This window comes from Phaethon lepturus, unplaced genomic scaffold, assembly GCF_000687285.1.
Source record: "Phaethon lepturus isolate BGI_N335 unplaced genomic scaffold, ASM68728v1 scaffold9883, whole genome shotgun sequence".
Lineage (NCBI taxonomy): Eukaryota > Metazoa > Chordata > Aves > Phaethontiformes > Phaethontidae > Phaethon > Phaethon lepturus.
This window is the reverse complement of record NW_010529716.1, coordinates 23,240-49,119: the sequence shown is the minus strand read 5'-3', so window position 1 is coordinate 49,119 and position 25,880 is coordinate 23,240. Positions and strand designations below refer to the sequence as shown.

The window sequence follows — 25,880 nt, the reverse complement described above, 5'->3', positions numbered from 1 at the left end:
AGTTCCAGTGTATATGACTTTTAGACAACTGTTCTCCTTTGTGCCTAAAACATTACGCACTGTGTATCTACTTTAGGTAAGTATATTTTCTCTGAAGTTTTCAAATTCTTGTACTGGGGACACAAAAGGTGTCTTAGGAAACCACAAATGGAAAATCAGATTCTTTCCCTGGTGGTCATCTTGAACTTAGGGTATTACAGGTTTAAAAAGCCAGTTGGCTTTGGGCAAATTACACTAGGGTATTGACAACCTGTGATTTAGAATTGAGTGATGTAATTTCATTGCTGAACAGGCATATTACAACCTGAAGATGACCTTGTAGGCCTGTTGATTTTGAGATGTACAAGAGTACATCTTAGTAAACTTTTTACTGTATTATTTTAGAGAAGAAAGAGTAGAAATTGTTCTTATGAGTGGACAATACTTATAGGACAATACTTACTGATGGAGGGCTGGAAACATGGAGTGCTGCAAAGCATACAGCAGCTCAGAGCCGTCTGTTCCAGCTGTTTCTGAAGCTGCACATGCTCACGAGGGAGAGGGTCAGCAGCTCCCTTTGAAACACCGTCTGCCAGTGATGTCTATTCTTAAACGAACTCTTGATCCTTCAGAGGGATCTAAGGAGAAAGTTGCCTTTGGCTAATATGAGAGCATGCTCTCCACATCTCTAATGGGGGATTCTGTGTGTTGCAGCATAACAAGGTGAAGGCAGGCAGTTTCATATTGCTCCTCTGTCCTCCGAGGCCTGAGCCAGGCTGAGCTGTCAGGGATGGTTTATGGCTTCCCCCTAACTTTCTCCAGCAACTTTGCTGAGCAGTACTCTGAAAGGGCAGCTGGGGCCATAAAATAAGTGGCGTGTATAGTGAACTTACAGGGCTTTAAAAACTTTTAGAAAAGCAGCTAATTATAGCACTACTGTTTTCTTAAATACAAGAGAAACTTAAAGCAACCCCTGAGCTGTTTAGATTTGCTTTCCTAATGTCTGTTTAAGCCTTTGTGATACCCTTTTTTTCCTATTGTGTAGCAAGATGTGCTATATGAAAGAGGAAATGCAAGATACCTGCAGCCTACAAAAGTACTGCATGGAACAGTCTACTACTTGATTTCCAACTTTCTAAAATATCAATGAATTAATACAATTTTGTTTCTAAATGGGAGAGTGACATAGATCTTGCCATCTGTCTTTTCAGTTTGCTTAAGATTATTGGCTGTTACAAGTTAAAATAAGCTTAATCTTTCAGTAGCAGCTGTCAAGGGTCTTTATTGTTGTAATCTCCAGTAACAACAAGGCTGTGTTGGTATCAGGTGTTTCTGACCAAGGCAGATGGCGGTGTGTTCCAGCATGCTAGTATCATTGGCATACTGGTGCAATTGTTGTAGCTACTATATGTCAACATTGGCATAGAGGGATTATTTTGGGGGAAAGGGAAGGCTAGTTAGGGAAAGAATTGAGCATGGATGTGTGTGAGAAGAAGAGCAGTTAAGAATATTAGGGCAAGCACCCTCAGTGATTACTCAGGTCTTTAAAAAAAATATGGCCATTAAGAAGAAAAAGTGCCAAATATCTAGTATTTCAGGATTCAGCAGCGTTGGCCAAGGATCAGGTATTTGCATCAAATCTCTCTCTTTATTTGAAGTGTTCGAGAATTTTAATACTGCCATTTGCAGTACTACACTCACGGCACCTAGTATGTTAAACTAGTTCTTACTGGTTCTTCTAGCCATAGCTAAAATAAGTAAAGATCCAACACTACTGATTTTCTGTGTGAAATCCTTGTGGATTTGTTACCTGTATATGATAAGTTCTATTTATAACAAGGCTTTGCCCAATCTAACAGCAGCCTGGAGCATATTTAATTAACTGTGCTTGTTTTATGACCTGGAGATGAGTGCTGACACTTCCTTCTCCTCCCGTGGTGCGTCAAGAGCTTTCTTTAATTTTGCTCTGTGTCAGTAAAAGGCCAACATGTGAAGACAACGGAAGCACCCCAAATATCATCCTTCGCAGGGACAACCCCTTCATGACACATTACCAAGGGAAGGATTCTGGTTCAGAAGATGAAGCAGCCAGCAGAGTTCCTGATTTAGAAAAGGATGACTTTGCCACTCGGAGAGCCAGAATGAATCAACCCAAACACATAGTTCCATTTAACTCCTTTTTAATTGGACCCTATACAAGTAAAGTTAAAGGTAAACTGGAAGACATTAAAAAGCCATTGCAGATGGAAAAGCAGGAACATGCAAGGTGTGCATTCATGGTCTTTTTCTTTCTATTGTAATGCTTAATTTCACATGGCTTATTGCTGTGTAGGACTAAAGCTGTCTTTGCTACAAAAAGTTTACAGGGTAAAGTAAATGCAGATGCTTTATCATAAAGTGAACAAAAAAAGAGATGTAGATTACTTACAGTAGTTTTTTGTTAGAGTATTAGGACCACGAGCTTAAATTGGCTATGAGTGTAAATAACATGAAGAACAGACACTTGTTATCTGAGCTCAAGAGGCAGCTCATGAGCATGAGTAGTGGAGAATAAACTTAGAAGATACGTTCTGCATCTCGTCTCTTTTGCTGAGCGTGTGCATTTTTGGATGCATTTTTTAATCTAATGCCATTTTTTTAATACTCTGCAGAAAACACGGACTTAGTCTTTAGTTAATACACTGAATATATATACCTGCTATACTGCACCGAATTGTGTTGCACGTAGTCCTAATGTTTCTTATATAGCATTCTTGGAAATGGAGCATGGCTTACAAGGTTTCAGCCTAGAAAATATCTTCTGTCTTCAGTGATACAGACCTTTAAGAAGTTGCTGAACACACATATCTGCTAGGCACACATCTTGTTCAGGAAACAAGTATATTAGTTTTATTTGTACAAAGAGAAGTGATCCTAGATAAAAGCATTATATACATGTTACAGTGGACCTTAACTGTACTGATACATTCAGAAGACTTCTCTTAATACCTAGTAGCTCTTTTCAGTAATGCAGAATGTGCCTTTTAGCTGCTGGTAATTTGATTATATAAACATTTTGTAATGACTGGTTTGGCAGGGCATCTGAAGAGCCCATAACCAAATTTTAGTATTCTAATGCTATTGATGGGACTGTAAGATCAAAGACATTCTGTAGTATGTTTGTGAGCAAAACTTGAATTCACTTTGCTAATAGTATGAAAATGAGGTATTTGTAACTATTTATGAGAAAACTTATTGCAGAAATGCTGAATACAGTACTAACTTAAACATTTTTCTTGCTTGAGCTAGGAGTAGAAGTCATGTGATGAAGTGGTCTCCACAGTGCATGAGTGGGGTAGCATAGATGAGACATTTCAACTTCAAATGGTTCCATGCTTACTTCCTAAAATTAATGTAAAATTAATCTGCTTATAAATTCAGTTTTATCTTCCTGTGCTCTGAACATCTTCTATTGACACTGGTTTATCATTGCTCCCTTGAAACATCTTTTCTTGCTGAACTTGAATGTGCATTGAATTAGAAGAAGACGGGTGCACATGGCGTCAGCAAGGCAAATAGCAACAAGCGAAGAGAACCCACTTCTACAAACTGAGAAGACAGAGTCAGAGGAGGAACAGCAGGTGAAAGTGCCTGATACTGAAAGAGATGATTTGGCTAAACGGAAATCTCAAAGTACCCTTCCCCAGCTACGAGAAGATGTGATTTTTGTGAATGCATCTATAACAAAAGCAGATCTGGAGACTTGGAAAAGATTGAAACTGTCAGGGGAGCCCAGGTATGGTTTCTGCCTGTGGACAGGATTGGCACCCTAGGAAGCATGTTTAGGATGTCACAATCCACTGTGTGTGCTTGTGATTTTAAACTTGGATGCCTTGATGACAACCGGTCCTCACCTGTTTAAATTTTCAGGAGGATTCCAAAATCTGTACAGGGATGCTATCTATCTATCATGAAATGAAGGTGTGTCCATCATTGAAACTACACTAACGGTCACTCCCCCAGTGGACACCCTTAATGTCATATTAGAAAAGTCCATCTTGTCTCGTGGCTCAACCTGCTTTGAAGCTGCTCTGAGTTGAAAGTGCAAAGGTCCATGTGGCACCACTAACTCAGTAGCACTGTGCTGCTGCTAACCAAGCTATCTTCAGGACTTGGGGCATTAAACCTTGAGGGTATTAACTGAGGATTGGCATCTCTTTGCATTAATGTGACTATACTGCATTTTAGATCTGAGCTAATATATCTGCATGGCATTGTATTTCAGTGCTGAGTAAATACACCAGCACTGTTAGTCACTGCAGCAGGAGTTTCAGGAGCCTCATTGTATGGTGTAGACATGCTCTTATTGTAAAATAAGCCTCCACAAAGTGAGCTGGTATAAAGCAGTTATTCTAAGCTATTTCCCTATGGAGGTGGGCTATAACATATGCAGGTGATTTGTGACTGCAGTAGAAAAGGATAACAACTCCTAGCCTTCCTGTTCAGGCACATGCCATTTTCCAATTAAAGGTGGCCATCTGTTCAGGCATTCTTCTAACAATGTGGTTACTATGTGTAATTTTAGCTCTAATACAAAGCATCAAAACTCAATCATTCTCTTGTCTCAAAGATATTAGTACTCTCTCCATTATTTTTTGAGGTGATTTATTAAAATCAAGGTTCAGTCCCCTTGGTTTAGGATAAGTGAATTGCCCTTCCTGATGCTCTTGTGCCACTGGAACAGTGGGCGTGCTCATGCTTGTGCAGTCCCATGGCCCAGGTCTATGTGAGCAGATGAGGGAACTATGGCTTTGTTAGGGTAAAGAACTGAGTCTGGAATGGGCCGTATGCTATGTACATTCCCCTAAGGAAGGGCTTCCATGGATGTGCTCCCAGAGTTTCCTCGACAGGTCTGCAGTGTCTTCAAATTCTGTCTGTCATTTAGGCTTCAGTATACCACAGCTGTTTGTACCTATGTCCTTGAATTTTAAAATAAACGCCCTCCAAAACCTTAGGAGCATTTAATTTGCTTTATTCTGGGGTCTCATTTTTGGGGGGGATTCTTTTATTCCTCATTCATACTAGTGAAGAAGATTTCAAATGTCCCAGTGACACACTGCCACCAGCTGAAATCACAGTGAAAGCAGCAGCCCATGATGATTTTGCTGTCCGCAAAGCCAGAGCAAACAAAAAGGCTGGTAGCCCCAAGCAGAAGTTTGTGCATTTTGGGCCAGTAACTGAGATTGATCAACAGAAATGGGACAAGCTCGTTATTGGCAGAGCTTCATCCAAGCGTGGAACAGAAGAGGAGAGCAAGGAAGATTGTGTGGAGAGTCACTCCAGTGTTGAAAGCTCTTCTGGTTGCACTGTTGGCAGTCTCGGGTTTGCTGAATGCAGCGATGAAGTATCTAAGCCACAGAATGAATCCAGGTATTTGGTGTGGCTTAGGAAGCACTGCTGAGCTGGAAATGAGTCCTGTTCTTGCCAAGATGCTGATGTGCATGGGGGTGTACTGCAGCATAGATCTAAGAGCTGTTTACGCGCACGGCCTTGTTCAGAAGTCATCTGATGCCTTCACAGTATCTTAACATGTTTAGGGTTACGCAAAACAATGCTGTGCAAAGGTCTTCTGAGAGCTTGCCTCAGAATTTCTGATGAGCAGTGAAATAACTCGTATCTCAAAGTCTGAGCTGTTGTTCAAGCTTTTTCAGCTTCTTGAATTCCAGTGGCTTTGCTCTGCCTGCTTTCAGCATAGTAGGAATTTGCCCTTCAGCTTGCTGGCCTTACTGATGTTCAAAAAAATGCTTTCTTCAAACCTAATGGATTTACTTTCTTTTTGAAGATGTGATGCTGAAAACAAGGTGTATTGGTGCTCTGTGTTCCTGGCATTTATGTGGAGGAGAATTACAGCTCTGGGAAGTTAACATATTAGCAGAGCTTACATTTATTTGGCTTTTCTTTAATTGCTTAGTCTGTGGCTGTAGCAAGAATTTTTAATGAATGCTTTTAGCAAGCAATTCATTCAATTAAGTTTGTGTGTTTATAAAACATTTGCAAACTGAGTTGGAGGATGACTCTTCTTACTTTTCATTTGACCTGAGAATGTTTTGTCTGTCTTGCCCCTCCTCTGAGTCGCATCACTAGTGAGGTAGCCAAATCAGGTACAGGTGAGTCTTGCAGGAGAATGCTGTCACCAGTCCCAGCTCTTGGCGTTGTCTCTGAGAAACAAACCCTGTGCAATTTGAACAAATGGCAAGAAAGCACCGAGGAAGACTGCATCGGGCATTTACCAGACATTGAGAGAGATGATATGTTACTTAGAAGGATGGGAACTTTTCAGAGGCGTACCACCAGCCCCATTCCCATACATTGTCCTCCCCTCTCAGTAGCTCCTCATCTGCTGCAGCAGCAGCAAGGGGAGGCAGTAGCTCGTGAGAAGGATTTGAAGAGTCCACGGGAAGCAGAAAGGTCAGAGAACAGAAACAGATCCCTCTGAGTCTCATGCCTGGTTTGTGTGTGGTGTTAGCTTGGATCAGTCAGCAATGTTGTTCCATTCTTCACACAGCCTTTAAAGATGTGTTTTACTCATTCATCATGGCATGTGTTCTGTTTTATGAAATTACTTACAGGAATGTATCCTATGAACATAAAACAGTCTGTTTTCTTTCATAATATTTAAGTACTTCGGTTGTTAATTGCTGTTCAGCATGAAAATGGTCTTTCATCTTTTGGGGGGATTTCTTTTGCAATCCATGGTGCTTTGTCCAAACTTTAATGCCAGCTTCCAAGTGAATAATTCCTTGCATACATTTTATGCAATCCCCGACTTTTAACATATCACCTATGTAAGTGTGGCGTTCAACGTAGTTTTCTCTTGCTCTCACTCCCTGGGCTGTAGCTTAGTTGTCCATCACTCTGCAACTGTGTTTTAAGTAACCGTACCCCACGTTGCCTCAGCAGCCACTTGCCTTCAGGCTGCACAAGTGAGCATTATCATGGAACAGTGTCACTTGTCTCTCTGAGCAGTACTGTCACACAAGAAGAGAGCCAAAAACAGCTTGAAAACTCCCAGCAGCAGAGCAGTGGAACAGAAAACAAACTGAAATTTCCAGACCCACAAAGAGATGACATGTTGGCCAGAAGAACTGGAGCTTTCCTAAAACAGCCTGGGCCCAGTGTTAAGCAGTTCCTTCCCATGCCATTTTCAAAGCAGGGCACAGCTAGAGAACTTGAGAAGAAAGCTACAAGGTAAGAAATCTTTCCCTTGCAGCTGGCCCTGTAGGCTGTTTGTCAAGATCTCTTGATCTGGAAGAGTTTCTGTTGGCCCAGCAGCAGTTTCTTCCATACTTGTCCTCGATTCTGTGCTGACTTTCTGCTCAAAATAAGGCAAGGCAGCATTTCTGGCCCTTTTGGCAGAGCCCTGTAAAGACTCAGAGCAGAACTCTACCAGATGCAGAATTCTAACAGTGTGTGGAAATGGATATGCATATCAAGATTCTGTTATATTTGCAGAGGTTTCTGGTTAAATATGAGTTAATCATTACAAATGTTTCCAGCTAGAAATAGAGGTGCCTGGGTATGGTAGGTTAGATGCTTGTCTGTGGCTTAGCTGGTGCCAGTGACATCCAAACAGGAAATCTGGAGATACGGAGATCCCTCCTGATAGTGCTTGGTGTCTTTCTAAGCACCTTTGTTCAGATACATAAGGCTACGTGGGGAAGTTGGTGGTTGAAGCCTTTGAACAGAGTTATCTGGCTGGCTGAGCCACATGCAAGCGAGAGTGGAAAGGTTCTTACTCATCAGCGTCTTCAAAGTACATGAGGAGAAGGATATGCATGCGCCTGTACGTACACAGATGAAAAACTAGTGTAGAGCTCAGCCAGCAGAAGAAAAACTGTCACCTACCATAGAATTGGTGTTGAGAAGACCTTATGTTGAATAGCTTAGTTAAAATATGTACTTAATACTTTAGTCTTTGGCGGTGTCCAAGACAGTTTGTTTTTCTGACTTTGAGGAATGGTAGTACAAGCATTTGATTCTCTATTAAAATTATGTTTTGTGCACCTGCCTCTCTTAGCTTGTCGCCTATCAGCTATTTGCATTTGAGGGGTGGTGTTAACTACAGTTATGCTTTTCATTACGTATATGTGATTTTTCAAGTGTTGCTTAATACGTCTCTTTGCACTGCTGCCTTTGGCTCATTCAGGCCTGAAAAATGTCCACAAGTCTGCATTAATAGCTCTGGAAAACCTGTAGTACAACTGCCGCAAGAACAGCAGCAAGGGCAGGAAAAATGCAATCTCCCTCCTGCAGGAAAAGATGAGACTATTTGTACTGCCCCAGTGGGTGAAGGTAGCCTTAATGAAGTCCACCTTGGTCAAACATCTAAGCTTCAAGATGTTCCCGAGGAAAACAAAACGGAGCCATTGTCATCCAAGGATGAGCATCTGCAAATGTGAGCTCTGTATGGTGTGAATCACGCAGCTTGTACGCTCCTGTGTGCACACTTCAGAATTCAGATTGTGTGTTGCCTGGTGTGTTTTCAGTCCAGACTAAAACACTGTATGTCAGTAATGCAATTCTTAGAAACAAATAGAATAGTTGGTAAAGTATTTTCTTTTGAAATATTTGAAATAGTGAAATGAAAGCTAATTGAAAGGATATATTTTATCACAGTGTGTATGTTGAATTGCAAAAAAGGCTTATGAATAGCAGAGGTTCAGCTGGACTCTGCTCTCTTAGAGATGTGTATCTTGCTTCTCTATGATTAGAAAATGTTACAGTGTTGACTTTTGTACTTGATGTTCTTTTGTGATAAATCCCGGATACAAATAGGTGGTTTGCATGCCTATAAACACGACTGTCACTTTAGTGAATGACACTGACTTGTGTATTGCCAGTACCTTTTTTCAGCTACACTCCCCCCTCAAAAAACAACAACAACAAACACAAAAAAAAGAAAAAAGGAAATCCTGTGGCTCACTTTCTGCCTATAATATTTGTCTCTTCCATGCCTCGGTAACGGTGATTCTGAGCACTGCTGTGGAATGTAATTTAAGTTTTGTCTCCATTCATTGCATGTATGATACTTAATGTAAATGTTAATATATTGTCTGTTTTCAATACCTAGTTTCTACACCTGTTTTAGCTATATTTCAGCAGCTTTTTATAATGGGGGCATTAGTATGGGGTCAGGGAGGCATGGGTGGTGTTCTTATGTAGCTTGACCTCCAGATGATTAGGTAAGTCTTGTTTGCTGAATACGTAATCCCTGAACAGTATGATTCTTTTTTGGTTAGCTTTACTAGTACAGGTTGGATGTTCAAGTCACAGTTACCCAAATTGTATGGGTCCTGTTGCAATTACTACTTAATGTATTTATCAACACTCTAATTTTATATTTGGTCTTGTAGATTCGGCCCCAGAACTGCTGTGTCTGATGACGCAGAGTAAGTTGTCTTGTGTTCACAAGATTCTATTTTAAACAACTTACACTGCATGCTTTCCCATCTTTCTACTAATTTAAAATGTAGTTGATGCCTCATTATTATTTTGCAGTGTTCCAGCAGATAAATTTTTCAGAAAATCACTGAAAAATGAAATGCAATATGGCTTACATTGCAGCTAAAAACAATTTTTATATAAAAGCCCACAAAAACTGAGTGCACCACTAATGTCCAGCTGTTGCTTAAAGTATTATTTCCTCTTTTTCTTTTCTTCTGTTTTCTTTCGTTTTTCTTCTGAACTTCCATTGCCTCTAATCAGCTACAGGTAAAGGGAATTGGGTTGAATCTCGGCTGGGTATTGAGGGAAAAAAAAAAAGTATGACCTATAAAGGAAGAAAAAAGAAAGCCCAAAGTAAAATAAAATCCATTGTGATCTTCAGGTTAATTACCAGGAAGATACATCTTCAGCTGTTCCTTTACTGTCTTTTAAAAATCTTCTCTTGAATCCCTTCTAGGTTGGGTTTAATTTTATAATGTATTAAACTTGGGATTTTTTTTAAGCTCTTCACCTCAATGCTTTACTTTTCACAGAAGGAGTAGGACTGTGACATTTATTGCACTCAGACATATTTTAATTTGTGTATTCATGTAAACTGTAGTTCAGAATAGTATGCAACGTCATTTAGAAAGCTCTGTGGAAGTATTAGCTATTCTTACAAAGTGTAGACGTTTAGAAGCAAAGAAATAGTTGAGAACTACCCACATCATAATGTCCTTAATATCCTTCTTCTGTTCACAGAAATGCACATGACCTTCTCTGTCTCCCGGATTAAATCGCAAAATAGAAACAGCATGGAGGGGTTTTTTTATAGCAAGTATATACAGAGACTCATATACAATTTTTCACCCTTTTCTCTAGTGATAAAGGCTAGAATCATGGACTGAATATTCTTTACAAGATCTGTAATACCTTTGTTGGGCAAAGCCTGTGTCCTCTGACCACAGAGTAAACGTGATCATTTTCGAGCAGCAGAAATGTGTTCAATCAAATGAAGAGATGAGATAAAAAGAGCATAACAGAGAAGTGTTAGACTTGTCAATGGTGACTTCCCTGACCATTTCAGAAAGCTTACCTATCCGATTGATTTGTTCATTTGTTTTTGCACATTTTTGCATGTCTATATGAAATACCAACATGAGAGAAGGTACTTTGTAATGCCTCTTTGAAAGCATCTCCATGCGTTTGGTTGTATAATGTGAGAGTAGCAAAGATGAATAAATCATATTCTTTATTGCACATTGATTCTGTTTTTGTTTTAAAAGGCAAAACAATAAATGTTCAAGCCTCGTTGTCATCTTTTCCAGATATGCCACAGTTTACAGAGCAACTATTTTCCTAAACATTTAAGTTCTTATAAACATGCAATAGTGTTTTTCCTTCTGAAGATGAAGTACGTATGAAGAATCTAATAAAATTTGGCTCTCAAGTAGGAAAAATAAATGGAACCAACATTTAAAATTCTTCCAAAATGTTTGTCAAGTCTCCTTTGAAAACTCTGTAACTTGAATTCAGCCTTAGATTAGGTGCTGCAAAACCAGAAACTCCCTTGTTAGACTGACAAAGTTCCCATTGCTGGTTAGTGAATGCTGGACATTGTCGTCAGCCCTGGTCTGCCTTAAGGTCCGGAAAAGACAACACTTAGTCTGTGCTGCTGCTGATCAAGCCCTAGTCCCATCTCACGAAGAGACGGGGCTGAATTCTGGGGGTAGTGCGACAGTCCAGTATGAATTTAGGCTTATGCTTCACTGACCCTCCTTCTTCACTGACCTTGGTGTCTGCGGAAGTGCTTCTCTCTCATATTCTGCCTCCTCTCTCTCGCTGCGGTTCCCATTGCACAGTTGGGTTTCTTTCTCCTTAACTCTGTTCTCCCAGAGGCACTACCACCATCGCTGATGGGCTCGGCCTTGGCCAGCGGTGGGTCCATCTTGGAGCCGGCTGGCATTGGCTCTATCAGACACAGGGGAAGCTTCCAGTAGCTTCTCGCAGAAGCCATCCCTGCAGCCCTCCCACTACCAAAACCTGGCCATGCAAGCCTAATACAGCCTGACAAGCAAATTATAGTGAGCTAAGATTTTTCAGTATTTGTTTACTAGAGTCTGATTCTTTAGCCAGCCTGTCACTTTTTATGTTTTGTTGGGGTTTCTTAAGCCTGTGTGCCTGCTGGCCCAGCACATAGTTGGAGGAAAGTACATTTTTCATGACTATACGAGCTCCGTTCATGCAGGTGTTAGTGATGGCCTGGAGTAGTCATTTGTAGTTTATCTAAGAAAGAAATAGGAAGAAATTATGTGTGACAGTGTCTTTTGGCAGAAGCTCAGAGTTTTGGCCTCCGATTCTTTTCTAAGAATGAAGTCGTCAGGCAAAGAAGTCTACGTAGACCTTTCAGTTGGCCTTTTGCATGTGTTCAGGAAAGTAGGAGGCTCATTAATGGCTGTTACACGTTGGTCAGAGCAGAGCACAGTGCTTTGAGAGGCAACTCCTCATTGCTCTCCCAGAAAGATACGTTTGCACAATAACACATTGCTGCAGAGTTAGTGTTTGAACCTATCTGGTTGCTTATCCATGGCAATGAAGGCCCAGCAGCAGGAGATGACAACAAGAGTAGAAGGTACATCTGGGGTTGTACTGTATAGTTTGATTCCTGGCCTAGGCTGAAGCCTTTTCGAGTCTCTTTTTTATTGTACTGTTAATAGCCATAAAACTTTTGGTTTTGCTGTCTCTGTGCACCCTGAGAGACCCTGAGTGAACAGAGGGGATAAATACTAGCCTTTCATTAGGACATCAGGGGACTCTTGGTAGAAAGTATTCTTATTTTCCCATCCCAAATGGCAGAGGGTGGATACTTGTGCTCTCTGCTAGAACCAGTTACCGCTGTTTTGGGTCACCTGTTTTCTTCTACTGCTGTGAATGAAAAATTCTCTGAGGAAGGGGTACAAGAAAGGAACTACACACCCAGTTTGACGCAGTGAGGCACAAGGTGGTAAATGCTTAACGCTAAAGACTTTTCATAGTGTAAGTTTCAAAAGCTCTTAAACTGGAATAAACCCTTTAAGGGTGGCTTTGTTATAAGTTAGGCATCTCCCAACCAGTCTGCAAAATGTGGTTGATATTTAAATGTTCCTTAGTAGGTGATACACCTTTAGTTTTAAAAACAACAAAACTTGCTATCTCTTTAGGTCCTGTTATTTAGGAGTGCTCCAATTCAATCCTGAGCAATGCAACCCATTAAACTACCCACAGAGAAATCCAAACTACTGTACGCCTCAGCCCTATGTTTAAGGGGTGAAGCACAGTAATATGCTAACCCCACTGTTCATGCTTAAAGGCAATAGGATGTGTACTCTGTCCTTCATTTCTGAATAATCGCCTACTAACAGGATGGGATCTATGCATGTCCTTTCCCATCCACTGTCCAGACCTCTCAGTTTTCCCTTGAGAGTGGTTCATTCCCACCTTTGCTTGCCTGAATACAAATGTTGGCTAAATATATATATATATGCACAGCTTTCCATGTCTATTCACTTTGATTACTGTGTACACAGTCAACTACAATTTTCTCTTCATTGGGTGCTTCTCTTGCTACTTGGCTCGTTGGCTCACCTAAAGCTACAGATGATCATTTGAAGACCACTGTAAAATCACTTCATGTGGAACTGCATGGCTTTTTTTTTTTTTTTTTTGCTTATAATGGCACAATGGAGGTTGTGTTTTACTAATAATAGGTAGTAGGGGAGGTGTAGTAAGTATCTTATCTTTGTGTGAAGATCTTTATGTAATATGAATAGATGTATAATATCAAACCATGAACTTTTTTTCCTTTAACTCTCCAAAGGTCAGGGACAGAAATAGAATGCATAGAAAGAAACTGTTTTGTCCTGAATGCCAGCTTTTTTTTATTCGGTTAGCTGTATTAATAAGTTGGTGCCGATAGCATCAAGTTTCTTCGAGGCGGGGGGGATGAGGAGGAAGTACCATGCTGTTTCCACTGCTTGTACTTCTCTGGGCAGGCTCTCCCTGGTTTTGTAGCAATAGCATTAAGCCAGCCAGGCTGCCCCTAATATACTTCTCAAGCCTCTCTTCTTTCACACTGAAATGGAAACTTCTGTCTGCATTGTTAATTGGGGGGGTCTTGAAAACTCCCTGGAAAACAAAGCTTCAGAAAGTAAAATGTTCTGAACTCTGCTCTGAATAGAATTATTTTAGTAACAGCTACTGATGGAGGTGTAATGTTAGTAATGCTTCTTAGTTGGAGGCAAAATTGCAGTCAACTAACAAAAACAAGAGAAAGTTGAGAATTATAATGCCTAAAGTACTATGTGGGAGCCATAGGGATACTAACTGGTCCTTCTAGGGGACTGCTGCTTTTGGGAGCTTCGTAACAGTGCAGGTGACTGATTCTGCTGTAGCACCCTCATGTGGCTTTAGCTCTAACAAGCTGAAGGAATACAAGCCTCTAAATAACACTGCACTTCTTATTTCTCCTTTGTTTAGGAGTATGAGCATGTTTGACATGAGATGTGAAGAAGAAGCTGTGACTCAGCCTCACAGCAAAGCTCGCCATGAGAAACTGCAGAACGTACACAACCAGCTGAAAGAGGATGAGACCCGATGGCAAGACGTGAGTGTGCAACATCCTCTCCGCTGCTAGCATTGAGGCCAGCTAGCTAGGCAAACAAGTGCAACCTACCAAATCTACAGTTGTTCTTTAGCTCTAAAATAATCAGGAGCATTTTTCCTTTTCTTTTTTCACAATGGATTGTTGCTAAAAGCTTAGAAGTTCATAATTTGATGTAAATTATAGAATACAAGGTCTTTTGGGTCTGGGCACCATGTATTGTGCTTTTTAAAAAGCTGTAATTAAACTGTGATTAGGTAAAAATGGAAGCAGAACAGCTTCTAACTGCTGATTTCTCTGACTTTTATAATTAGTAAATGCCCAAAGTGACAAAATACAAGACTAAGCAGGACGATGAATAAATAGGTTGGACTTGGCTTTAATAAATTTGCATAGATACAGAAATCTCTAACATTTTTAATCTTGTCCAAGCAAACAAATTGCCCTTTAAGTTAGCTACACCCTGCTTGGTTTACAAGTTCTTTCCAAACTCTCTTTCCTCAATGTTTTTTTTTAAGCTGTCCAGGCATTTTGCATTATCTTCAGCAAATTAATAAGGACAGAAGAGCATGATTTGCAGGTGAGTTAGTAGCAGGAGTTTTAGTATCAATCCTGTTCATTCATAAAAATGGATGTCAAATGAGGAATTTTGGGCATATTTTTTAAATTTAAAAAAAACAAAAAACACAAAACACATCTCTTCAAGCAGCTAGTACAGTAATTTCCCATTATAAGGACAGCTACTGTGAAACATCTCAGAGAGGTTTTTGGTAGAAAATTCAAGGAAAAGTCAAAACCAGTATATACAGCTAAGAAATAACTTTTCATAGTGGAACAACAAAGGATTTGAGCTGAGAGGTCTGAATGTGTGGGAAGCTGTAATTTCCCAGCAGAGATAAGAATGAGTCCGAAGGCATTCAAGAAGTTTAAGAACTCTTTGCTGTTGAATGCAAAATTCTCTGAGCTAAAGCGAGTAAGTTTTCCAGGTCCTCAGAACGTTCTACATGGAACTAAAAGTTCTGAAGAGCCACTAAAAATGCCCTTACTGGAATGTCCTTGGTATTCAAAGGGCTTTATGGAGATGACATTGCATTCATGGTCACATATTTTTTATATGCCTATGCTGTAAATTTGCCAACAATTAACAGTTTCATGGCTTTTTTTTTATTACTGTTATTCTAAAGCATCAGAGCTGGAAAAGATAAACATGTCTGTTTTTTAATTACAAAAAGAGGAGGAGGGTTTCTGTTATGAAATTTGCTAATGAAAAACTAATTTCCAAACAATAGGCAATAGTGGGAGTAGCTGAATAAAGAAATGCTTTGGTACTTCAGTGAGAACAATTAGTAACTGAGGAAAATGAAAGGCCTATGTTTCAAGAAGGGGATTATAGACTGATATATGTAGGTCATGTGAAGAAATACTTTAATGAGCATTCCCTTGAGTCTAACGTCAATAATTTGTGGTTTTAAGCTAAATTAAAAGTGACACAGTTTGTTCCTGGTTTTAATAAAGTAAGTTATGCTTGCAGTACCTTCTGCTGTTTACCAATAAAAATGCAATTAAAATATTTGGAAAACCATGTAATTAATGAAATAGTGTATGTGTACAGAATCTCTGGTTTTTATTAAAACCAGAATTTGTTAGAGTGCATGAAATATAATCTGTATACTAATCTCCTGATGTTGTAAAGTTAATGACAAATGTTCCCCTACGGTTTCCTAGGACATTATTTTTCTTTGCAGAAGTTCTGCAGAGGTTATTTTTTTACATGTAAAATTTTGTTCCTTTACTAGTTGGCTGCAAAGAAATATTACAGTTTAGGAAACTTCTTTATTTGTAATACTTTTACTCTGAAAAAGATCTTGTCTCTATACCCACCAAGACTTGTGAATTCATAACCCAAGCAAGGAGGCAAGACATAGGTGTGGGTAGCAGGTATCTCTTGTGACTCTCTGGTTTAGTGTCAGGCAGGTTTTGCAAGAAAGGTAAAGAACCAGAATCAGCGGATCTTCTGGACTATTTTGGGCAGGCAGATTCCAAAAAGAGTAAGATCATTACTTCAACAAGGACATATCTGTATAGCTGGATACAAACCATGGGCTTTTTGCTCTGTCATGTCTCGTACCGACCAAGTGTCAGCCACTTCAGTCCCTAACCTGTGTTGCTCAGATCTGGGTCCAAAATATTGGATGGTGCCCATGAGAAAGAATTTAAGTTTGGATGCTGCACTGGATTTTTCTGTCGAAATAAAAACCAAACGCATGGGTCAACCATGCTTGCATGTAGTTGGCTGACAGCATGGGCAAAGTACGGGACTATCAGCTCTCCAGGGGAGACCAGCAGTGCGGTTATAGTTCATGATGAAACAACGTCCCTTCCTCCAATGAACTCCTGCATCCTGCAGAATTACTAAAATTCTTCTCCAAACATAAATTTTCTACTTCATCTTCTTGGGGAATTACGTTTTGTCCCTAATGTTGGCCCAAGTGAAAATGAGTGCCCTGACTAGTCATTTTAGGCCAAATTTCCTGGTGTTATTAGCTAGCGTACTTCTGCAACATTGCAAAGCCAGAAAGAAAATGCACCAGTGGAGCTATGAAACACTTACTGGATCCTGCTGTTAGGAGAAAAATGAGTCAGGCAACATCTTCATTTTATGATATAGTCTCCTTTTCTCTTTAAAATAAACATTGCTGCCTGCAGGTGCTGAGAGCCTTGTTCACAGGCAAGAGCAAGTGCTGCAAAGCTTGGTTTCTGTGGCCAGTTTTTAGCTATTTGCAACTCTGCATTCAGGTACCTTTCTTCTTTCACAGGACCTGGCTCGGTGGAAGAGTCGTCGAAGGAGCGCTTCACAGGATTTAATAAAAAAAGAAGCTGAGAGAAAGAAAATGGAAAGGTTATTGTCTGGAGACGGAACAAATGAGCGCAGAAAAAGCATCAAAACCTACCGAGAAATTGTGGAAGAGAAGTATGTTGTTTTACAGAAGTGCAGAGGCATGTCTGAAAATGCTGTGTGCTCCATAGGTGATAGGTAACTGTGGGCAGCCATGCCTGCAGGCCAGGGATGAGGGGGAGGGAAGGATGTTGATGGAGCAGAGAAAGTAGGAGTGATTTCTAGCATTAATGCAGTGGTCTTTCTTGTGCTGTCTCCCATGCAGAGAGAGAAGAGAGCGGGAACTTCATGAGGCATACAAGAATGCAAAGTCACAGGAGGAGGCTGAGAGCATCCTCCAGCAGTACATCGAAAGATTCACTATCAGTGAAGCTGTCCTTGAGCGTTTGCAGATGCCAAAAATTCTGGAAAGAAGCCATTCAGTGGAGCCAAATTCCCCACTGAAAGACCCGAATCCTCTGAGATACTTAAGGCAGCAGTCACTGCCTGCTCCAAAATTCACTGCCACCATTGAAGCAACCATTGTTCCCACCGCTGAACTAGAGCCTAGCAGTTCAACGGGCCGTACATCTCCCAGCAAAAGTGTTGTCTCCAAGGCTGTGCCTATGCTGACACCCAAGCCTTACTCCCAGCCCAAAAATACACAGGAAGTTTTAAAGAACTTTAAGGTAGGATTCGTTGCACTCCCCAAAGTCAATCATGGGGTAAAAGGATTCTGACTAAATCATCTGAACATACAAATGCTTAATGCAATTAAGTAGAGAACGGTTGCAGCATTCTGATGTTCTAAAACACAGCTTCATGCTCTGTGCTGCCCAGTCTAGTGGTTTCTTCTTGGTTACCAGCCTTTTTAGAAACTTGACCTGTTCAGAGTGAAGTATTTGTACTGGTCATTTTTACGCAGGCTAAATTTCTGTGGGTAAAGAGATGCCTCTAAGAAAAAAGCAAGGCATTTTGTGAGAGAGAGGTTAGGAAAGAGTATGTTGTCATGTTTTTTTTTATTTTTAAACAAAAGGGAAGGGGCAGGGAGCATGGAGGCCCTGATGTTTGGAACAAGATCTGAACTGGCTTTTGTGTCAGGGGCCTGATTTTTGCCATAGTCAAACAAGTCTATCCCATTCAGCCAAGTCATAAGCCTTTGAAACACTGCAGTGTGCGTGTATGCAGTGTGGAGAGTCCCTGCTCCTTCAGAGTCAAGAGCTGGCTTGCCTAAAGATACCTTCTGTCCTAAAAATTCTTCTCACCAGGGTTGAACGGGGAAAGCTGCTTCACTGGAGTAAAGAGGGGATATAGGCTGTTTATGCAGGTTTAAGGAAAATAGATTGATACTGGGGCAGCGGTGTAACTGGGTATCATTGGTGAGAAAGGGGGAGTGACTGCGTTGGGCTGCAAGAACTGAGTAAAGATTATGGGAATAAAAGTGTAAGAGAGCTTGGATGAAAGCAGGGCTGCCTGGAATAAGGAGCCAGCTACAAGATTTGCAGGGAAGGGGATAGGAGAAGAGAGTGGAATTGGGATATGAAACCTGAGGAATATATCTTTGGACTGTGTGGATGTGGAGAATCAGCATAAAATACTGAACCTGTGATGGAGAGAGCAAAGAACTGGGATGTGTTAGAGAGAAGAAGCCAGAATATGTCAAGTTTGAAGAAATCTGCTTCCCACAGTGCCTGTACCAAAACTAGAGCTTCCCCAAGTCTCATTGTAGCCTTGTTGTAGGCAGCATGAAGCCTGCTGGCATGGGTGCCCCCAGCCCATAGAGTTCGGGTCCCCTTGTGTCTGCCATTGCTATCTGCCACTTTGCTAGTGGCATGCAGGCGCCCCTGCAATCCTGCTGATGTCCCAGTAGCATTGCTACCATGTATATTCGTATTGTGTACTTTTTAAAAAAATAAGCCAGCTTTGTATAGATAGTGAAAAAGCATGTTGTGATGTCTATAATGTCTTGAAGTCTGTCCCAGCTCTTGTGGAAGCTCCTCCACCATGTTTTCCTAGTTGAAATGTGAAACTGGTAATTCCTATTTCTCCTATACCTCAGTTAGTATTGTCTTGAAGTTTACATTTTAGACATCAGTGAATCGTGGATCTTTTTTTTTCTGATTCATGCCACTTTTTTCCTCAGAGGACCAAGATGTATGTGTGTATCACCTTCACGTTAATGCATACAGAGTTCACGTATGTGGGGAGAAACTAACCCACAGATGCTTCTCCCCCCCCCACCAACAACCACAAAAAGTCTGTCTAGATCTTGTTCACTTGTTGTGGAGAAATGTGATTTGTCTCAGTAGGAATGATTCCCTAGCAGATGTAGTAGTAGCATTATTTTCCCCTGAAACACCAGTCAACGATTCTTGGCTCTGGTGACAATGTGTTGACTTGCTCCAGATCAGAAGGAAAGGATTATGTTTGTTTAACTCTGCAGCCAGGGCATCTGTCCTGATCATTCAAACATTTGGTTTTCCTCCCTAATATAAATAGAGAAATGTTTTAGTCTAAACAGAGACACTAAAATGGATGGTGTGGCCTGCCAGTGGTTCCCTAGCTTTTTTATTTCTGAGATCTCTCATGACCTGCCTCTCTAGTAGGTAATCCAGCACACAGTCCCAGAAGGCTTGGGGCTCAGTGTCTACTCACAGTTGCGTTTGGAAATAAACCCTAAGAGTAGTACTGTGTTGAGTGGGTGATGGCAGTGAGGAAAGGAGGGGAACCTTTTCATCTGAAAAGCAGTCAGAAGGAGTGAAATCACTTGTGAGTTGGGCTGTGTCTCCTCTGTCTGGGAGCTGGTTACACGAGGTGCTAACTGCCACCTCCCTGCACTCCTGTCAGAGCTGAAGTTGCCCAGTGCCTTGGACATGGCTCCTTAGTTAATCACCCTCAGACAGAGAACAGATCTCTGGATGCGCATATACGAGAAGTCAACAGGAGGAGTTTGCCCTCAGCTTAGCACTGATGGCATATACTAAGTTAGAGTGCCATCCTTGAGGTATCCAAGCTTGTTTACTCAAGAAGTAAAGTGCTAAAGATAAGTAAATGGTAAAATAAGGAGTGGGGCAGGGAGGATGAGATGGGAAGAACTTTGTTTTCTTAAACTGCATTTTAGTTCAATAAAGCAGTTTTTACACTTGTTACATCAGTTTTCAATGACCATGAAACAAGTGAAAAGCTCCCATGGAATGGCTTACTTCTGAGCTTGGTTTTACATGTGGTCTTTGTTATGCAGTACCTGTGGAGAAACCTGAAATGACTGATCACCACATATATCCCAGATAGCTTCTCTAGGAAATCACTAATCTATGCCATTACCCCCGCAAAGTCCAATGATTAGCAGAGAAGAGTCTGTCCATATTTCCTCCCTCACCTTTGCATTGTCTCCTGTGATGATCATTTTGCAAGGAAGGATGTCTGTGCAGAGAGTAGCAAAGCCCTCCTTTAAATCTATTTAAAACTCACTCCTGACAAGCCTATAAAACCTCTGTGCTGTAGATAGACAGGAGCAATATGATGTTACTGATACCTGGTTCCCTTCTGGTCTCTCTCCAGCTGGGCCCTTTTATGGTGAATGGCTTGTGAGTTCTTTGTAGCAAGACTTTTTTCATGTGTACCATGGCTTCTACAAACCTCCATTCAGAACATAATTATGAAATATTGAAGTCTCAAGAGGAAGCTGTACCAGTGCAGACGAAGAAGCTAAAGCTTATTTTGTATTTTCTTCCTGGCTTAAGGGTTCCTTAGCAGGAATATATGCCCACAAAGGAGCTAGCTTGACCCTGAGAAGAAAGTAGTTAACTGTTTCTGCTTTCTCCTTTTCATGGAGACAGCATAAAATCATTTTCTGGGAAAGCAGCTATTTATTTTTCACCTCATGGAGAAGGTGGAATACCCAGTTTTATTTTTTGGTTCCTTGCATCGATGTTATGAACAGGATGAACTCTGCTGCTCCTGACCCTTCAAAGTTCACATGACAGTGCTTCAGAAAGCACGGTCTACTAATGCTATGGTGAGGTCATCAGGTTACATAGCAGTTCATCAGTATAATTAGTCTTGGAGAACCTGTTTGCCTCTTGTATGAGGCAAGGCAAAACCCAGAAGTTTTGGTCTAAATTTAACATAAAGCTTTGTTGTTCTTTTAAAATCATAGAATCATAGAATAGTTTGGGTTGGAAGGGACCTTCAAAGGTCATCTAGCTCAACTCCTTGGCAATGAGCAGGGATGTCTTCAACTAGATCAAAATCCACTGACCTGGGATGGACACAAAGGGTGTCTGTATGTTACTGGGAGAACGAAATGTGGAAAACCAGGGAATCCAGAAAAATTAGTACCTTCTGTCTTTATTTTGTTTATGACCCCCCTGGAACAGATTTTTCTTCTGTCTTGGCCATTGAATGAAATGTGTGCTTGGCTCTGTCCTTCACTGATGGCACAGACTCTGCTAACAATTGTAATATCATGTTGAACTCCTAATTTCCTAAATTCCTTTGAACGCTAATTGCCTCAGCATATTTATTTAACTGTATTCTGCAGGTAGATGGAAAAGTCAGCATGAACGGAGAGAATTTCAACGGCATGGAAGAGAAGGATAAAGAGTGTACAACAGTAATATTTACTCCTTCACCGAGCAGATCTCTGAAATTTGATGGAGTAGCCAGAGGGGACAGGCCCCTGGTAGAGTTGAAGAAGGACCCCACAAGTGTTGAGCTCAGTTTACAGAGGCCTGCCACTCAGAGTGTGCACAAAGAGCCAACAGTAAGACCAACACGAACAAACCAGCCTTACTTTCTCTGCCAATTTTCTGTCTCATAATGTATTTAATCACTAACTAATGAAACCCGAGTGCTTATGTTTGCTTTATTTCAAGAGGGTGTGCCCAGACCAGGGGGAAAAAAAAAAAAAGAAAATAAGAAAATCCTTTGTAAATTAAAGGCTTCTTCCTTTGGGATGCAAGTAGAAAAATGGGAGAGGAAGGTTCAAAAAACTTTTTGCAGCCAGCGTCTCTTTTTTTTCAGATGTCATGTAGCTGATAAGCGTGCTTGAAATGTGCTGGGCCAGGGAGAAATCGACTCTGTCCCAGCTATTGTGCAGATTTATTCAGCACTTCTCCTGATGTTAGCTGATTAGATCAGCAACATAATTGAACTGTGCAAGCCATTATAATTAGTCTCCGTTTTCAATTTTCAAAGAGGAGGATGTGGATGTGCTGGCAGTTTTGAGCATTCAGCTTTCATTCCCCTCTCAGAAATATTAGAAAAGAGGATAAGCTATTGAAATGCTCAGAGGGGCCAACATGCTTCTTAACTGCCCTATCAAAGAAACAAATTAATTTTACCTTTTTATCTTTCTCTCCCCTTCTTCCCCAGAGAAAAAGGCAGGAATAAAACTAGAGCATATCACAGCAGGAATCTAGATGCTACAAAACTGTAATGGAAGTAGATGGTAAAAACAAAACAAGAAATATGGACCGGACTGCAAATAAAGCATGTAAAAGGGTTGCAAACAAGTGGCAGGAGGGGGAATTCTCACTGTTCTTTTCTGTGTAACAACAAAGAGAATCAGAGATGTGGTGAGAGTTGGGAGTATGGTAATTTTTGCTTTCATCTCAGATTTCTTCCAAGCATTGGCCAGATGGATAACAGGGAGCAGGCAAGGATCTGTCCCGGGGACTGGTGGTTCATTCATGCCAAAAGGCTTGTGTCTTATCTTACCCCCCTGCTTCATGCCAGTCTCTGGCCACGGACAACCAGGCCACGGAGCCTGCAGCAAGCATGGGAGCATGTGTGGAGTCAAGAGTGAATGATTTGCAGGAAAGCAGGCAGGGATGGCAGAGCAGAGGCTGCTCCTGTCAGATTGAATTGGCTGTAAGGGAAAAAACAGGTAAGCATTGCGTCTGGTATGGGAGAGCTGGTAATGGGAATGTTTGGAGGATAGAGAAGAGCCTTATCTTGCTCTAGGTTAGAAGCACAGTGACAATCGGAAAAGGAGCCGAATGAAAGTGCTAATGTCTTTTTTTAGGATTTCCAGATCAGTAAAGCTGTGGCAAAGTTGAGAGGAAATTCAGCAGCAGAAGCCACTGTCAGGGCTTGGGTATATTTGTAGCTGTTTGATGCCCTCTCATCCTTCCCTTTCTACAGCTTTGAGGATGATGTGGCCAGCTGACAGCAGATTTTTCTGTGTCAAGTTTCTGCTCCCAGTGGGTTAGCCCTCGTAGTGATATTGGTAAAGGAGGCAGAAGAGTTTGAATTCTCAGATTCCTTGTGACTCTGACATTTGCGGAATAACCTCCTGGTTTGTGAGCTTGTGTGCACTCAATGATGAAGCCTAGAAGGAGTGAGTGTGCATGCAAATGGTGCTATTGGCAGAGTTTCTCTGTTCTAACTAAGAATTTTATATTGCTAGCTTTACAATTTCATCAGCAATGTGACCAAGTAGTGCAAACCATTATAATTACTTGTGGCACTTCAGCTTCAAGCAAAGGTGTGTGTGTCAAGCACATCAACGGCAGAGCAAGGAGAGGAGACTGCATCAAGGGGATCCTACATGGGCAAGCAAGTGGAATGCACTAAGCATGATGGGGGAGAAGAGAAGGAGACCTGCCTGTGGCTGGAAGGGAATTTGCCAGCCCAAGATAAGATTTAAATATTCTATTCCTTCTAGAGATTTGCCTCTCTTCATCCAGCTGCTTTGTTTTCATTTTGTAGGGCCCCATGCCTTCGATTAAGGCATAGGCAGTAATTTAGTTATCAGGCATACAGGAGTGCCCTAGTTCGTCGATGGGAAGGTCTTAGATGCCAGGTTAGAGATGGGGCATGGTACCCACACTTGGCTTCTTCACTCTGTGTGTTGGGGCGCAGGCCAGCACTGCTATAGGCAGCTCGATACGGATGCGATTGGTCTGGGGCCTTACCTGCAATCATTGGGCAGCTATGCTGGACTCACTCCATTCACCTTTCTCCCTGTACCTATTTTACTTTGGTTTCTGGACAACTGACAATGATGTCAGCCTGCAGCTGCAGAGTCTGAAACACTAAGCTCGTCTCTGAAGGTATAACCCTTCCTAGGAAGGTTGAGAATCCAAATGAGTAAAGAGCCTTCTGGGCTTGTCCCACTCATAAAACAGGCACTTGTTGCTGGACAAGATGCTGAATAACCCTGTAGCTTTCACAGTGAGCCCTCCAGAGGGAAAAGGAATTTGCTTGTTGCCCCAGCAGGATGGCACTGCCAAGCTACGCATTCTTGGAAGTAAGAAAGCCTTCGGAAGCTGCCACTGTATCACCTCCCACAATGAGAAACCAGGGCTATAGTTTTTGTCTGATGCTTAACTGTACTGAATTTTTAGGAGAGGAGGAGATGATGACAGTAACAGGGACAGAAAAGCAGCTGAGATGAAGAAGCAGAGCTGTCTGGAATGGAAGAAACAACTACACTTCTTTTGCCTTGAGAAAACTTTTACAAATTGAGCATGTTTTCAAAGCCTTCTCTAAACTTGCTTTCACTGCCTTTATTTGTATACTTTCATTTATTGATATAGTTCTTGTTATCTGTGTCCTTTGCCAGACTTTGAATAACATTCATAGGCACTAGTTCCTCTGCCTGTTAAAGAGATGCTGTTTCTAGCGGGTTTTTTTTTCCCTCCAGTTGCTCTGTGATTTGTTTTTGGTTTTTTATTTTATTCATTCATTTTCTGCCCTGAATCTCTTTTGTGAAGTATATATTCCTTTTCATATATACGTTACCTTTGGCTCTTCTGTCTTCCCCTTCTGAATCTTTTCCTGTTCTTTGTGTGCCCCTTCCTCCTACTCCTCCTCCTCTACCCCTCTTAGGGCTGCTCCCCTGCTGTTTCAGTTCAGTTGTCAAATGGACTAGTCCTGTCTTCTCTCTGCCTGGCAGGCTTCCCTTTGAAGCTCTGTAGCCCTGCTCTAAATCTGTCCGGCTGGCCTCAGGCGTTGTCTGCAATACAGGAAGATGCTGTGCAGCTGTACTCCTACAGCTCTCTTGGCTTGAAGTTTGGAAAACGGTTTAGTCAAGTTGCACCACTTAAAACACTAATATGATTGAGGTTTTGGGGGAGCTAGAGAAGTGTAGGGATCATTTTGTATGGATGAGACTTCAGTGTTGGTTGTCTTTTTGACAGAGAAGAACCCCATCTATATGTGAATCAAATAATGATTGGCAAACAGAGACTGACTGGGAAACATAGGTAACTCCTGCCTAAATCTACTATGAAATGAGATGCAAAAAGCTGCAACAGGTGGGAAGGATTTTATTAAAAAATATTTTCAAGAAAATATATTTGTGTCTGTAGTGTATAGGTAGAGTGCTTAGATTTTGTGGCGGGATTTTATGAGAGACATGCCTTTACTCAAAGTAACTTACCAAATTTTTCCTGTGATTTAAGGCTAGGAAGGATAAATTTGGCCTATAAGCAGGATGAAAATATTCCACTAGTGTTTGTGGAGCAATGTGCTGCTGAGAGAGGCAGTAGGTAAAGCACACCTCTCTTATTGCAGCTGGAGAAACAGGAGCACAGGCCCAAAGACTGACTGATCAGTCAGTGGCAATACCAGCAATACCGTGAGAATCATCTCCTCACCCTGGTCCTACCTGTCAGCCATTAGGTCGTGTTTTCTTTCCATTATGCAGAACAGTTGCAGCTTCTCAGCATTTGTAATGTGTGTATCCTCTAGCTCTTTGAATCAGAAGTTGGCAAAGTAAATTTTTTGTTTTAAAACAATATTTGTGCAGATTTTAGTGTAGGGGGATTAATTTGTCAGTGAGTAACATCACTTTATTTTAATCAATCTTTGTATGAGTATTTAGAAATTATTGGCTTGTTATAGCTCTAATTATAGCTTTGCTCTGATCAACAACAAAAAATATATAGACAGCAACTTTAAAAAGATCAGGGTTAG

The 25,880-nt window shown here is 41.1% G+C and overlaps 1 protein-coding gene across 1 annotated transcript in view; it reads left to right on the top strand.

The window, feature by feature from the left end:
- LIMCH1 (LIM and calponin homology domains 1) overlaps positions 1-25,880 on the top strand; it is a gene marked incomplete at its 3' end in the record, with an annotated part of 93,226 nt that overhangs the window by 46,750 nt on the left and 20,596 nt on the right. The window contains exons 7-11 of the mRNA XM_010284029.1: positions 9,372-9,407; positions 13,957-14,083; positions 16,897-17,051; positions 17,242-17,644; positions 21,499-21,720. Coding sequence (XP_010282331.1) covers positions 9,372-9,407; positions 13,957-14,083; positions 16,897-17,051; positions 17,242-17,644; positions 21,499-21,720 — 943 coding nt within the window. The remainder of the gene's footprint in view (positions 1-9,371; positions 9,408-13,956; positions 14,084-16,896; positions 17,052-17,241; positions 17,645-21,498; positions 21,721-25,880) is intronic.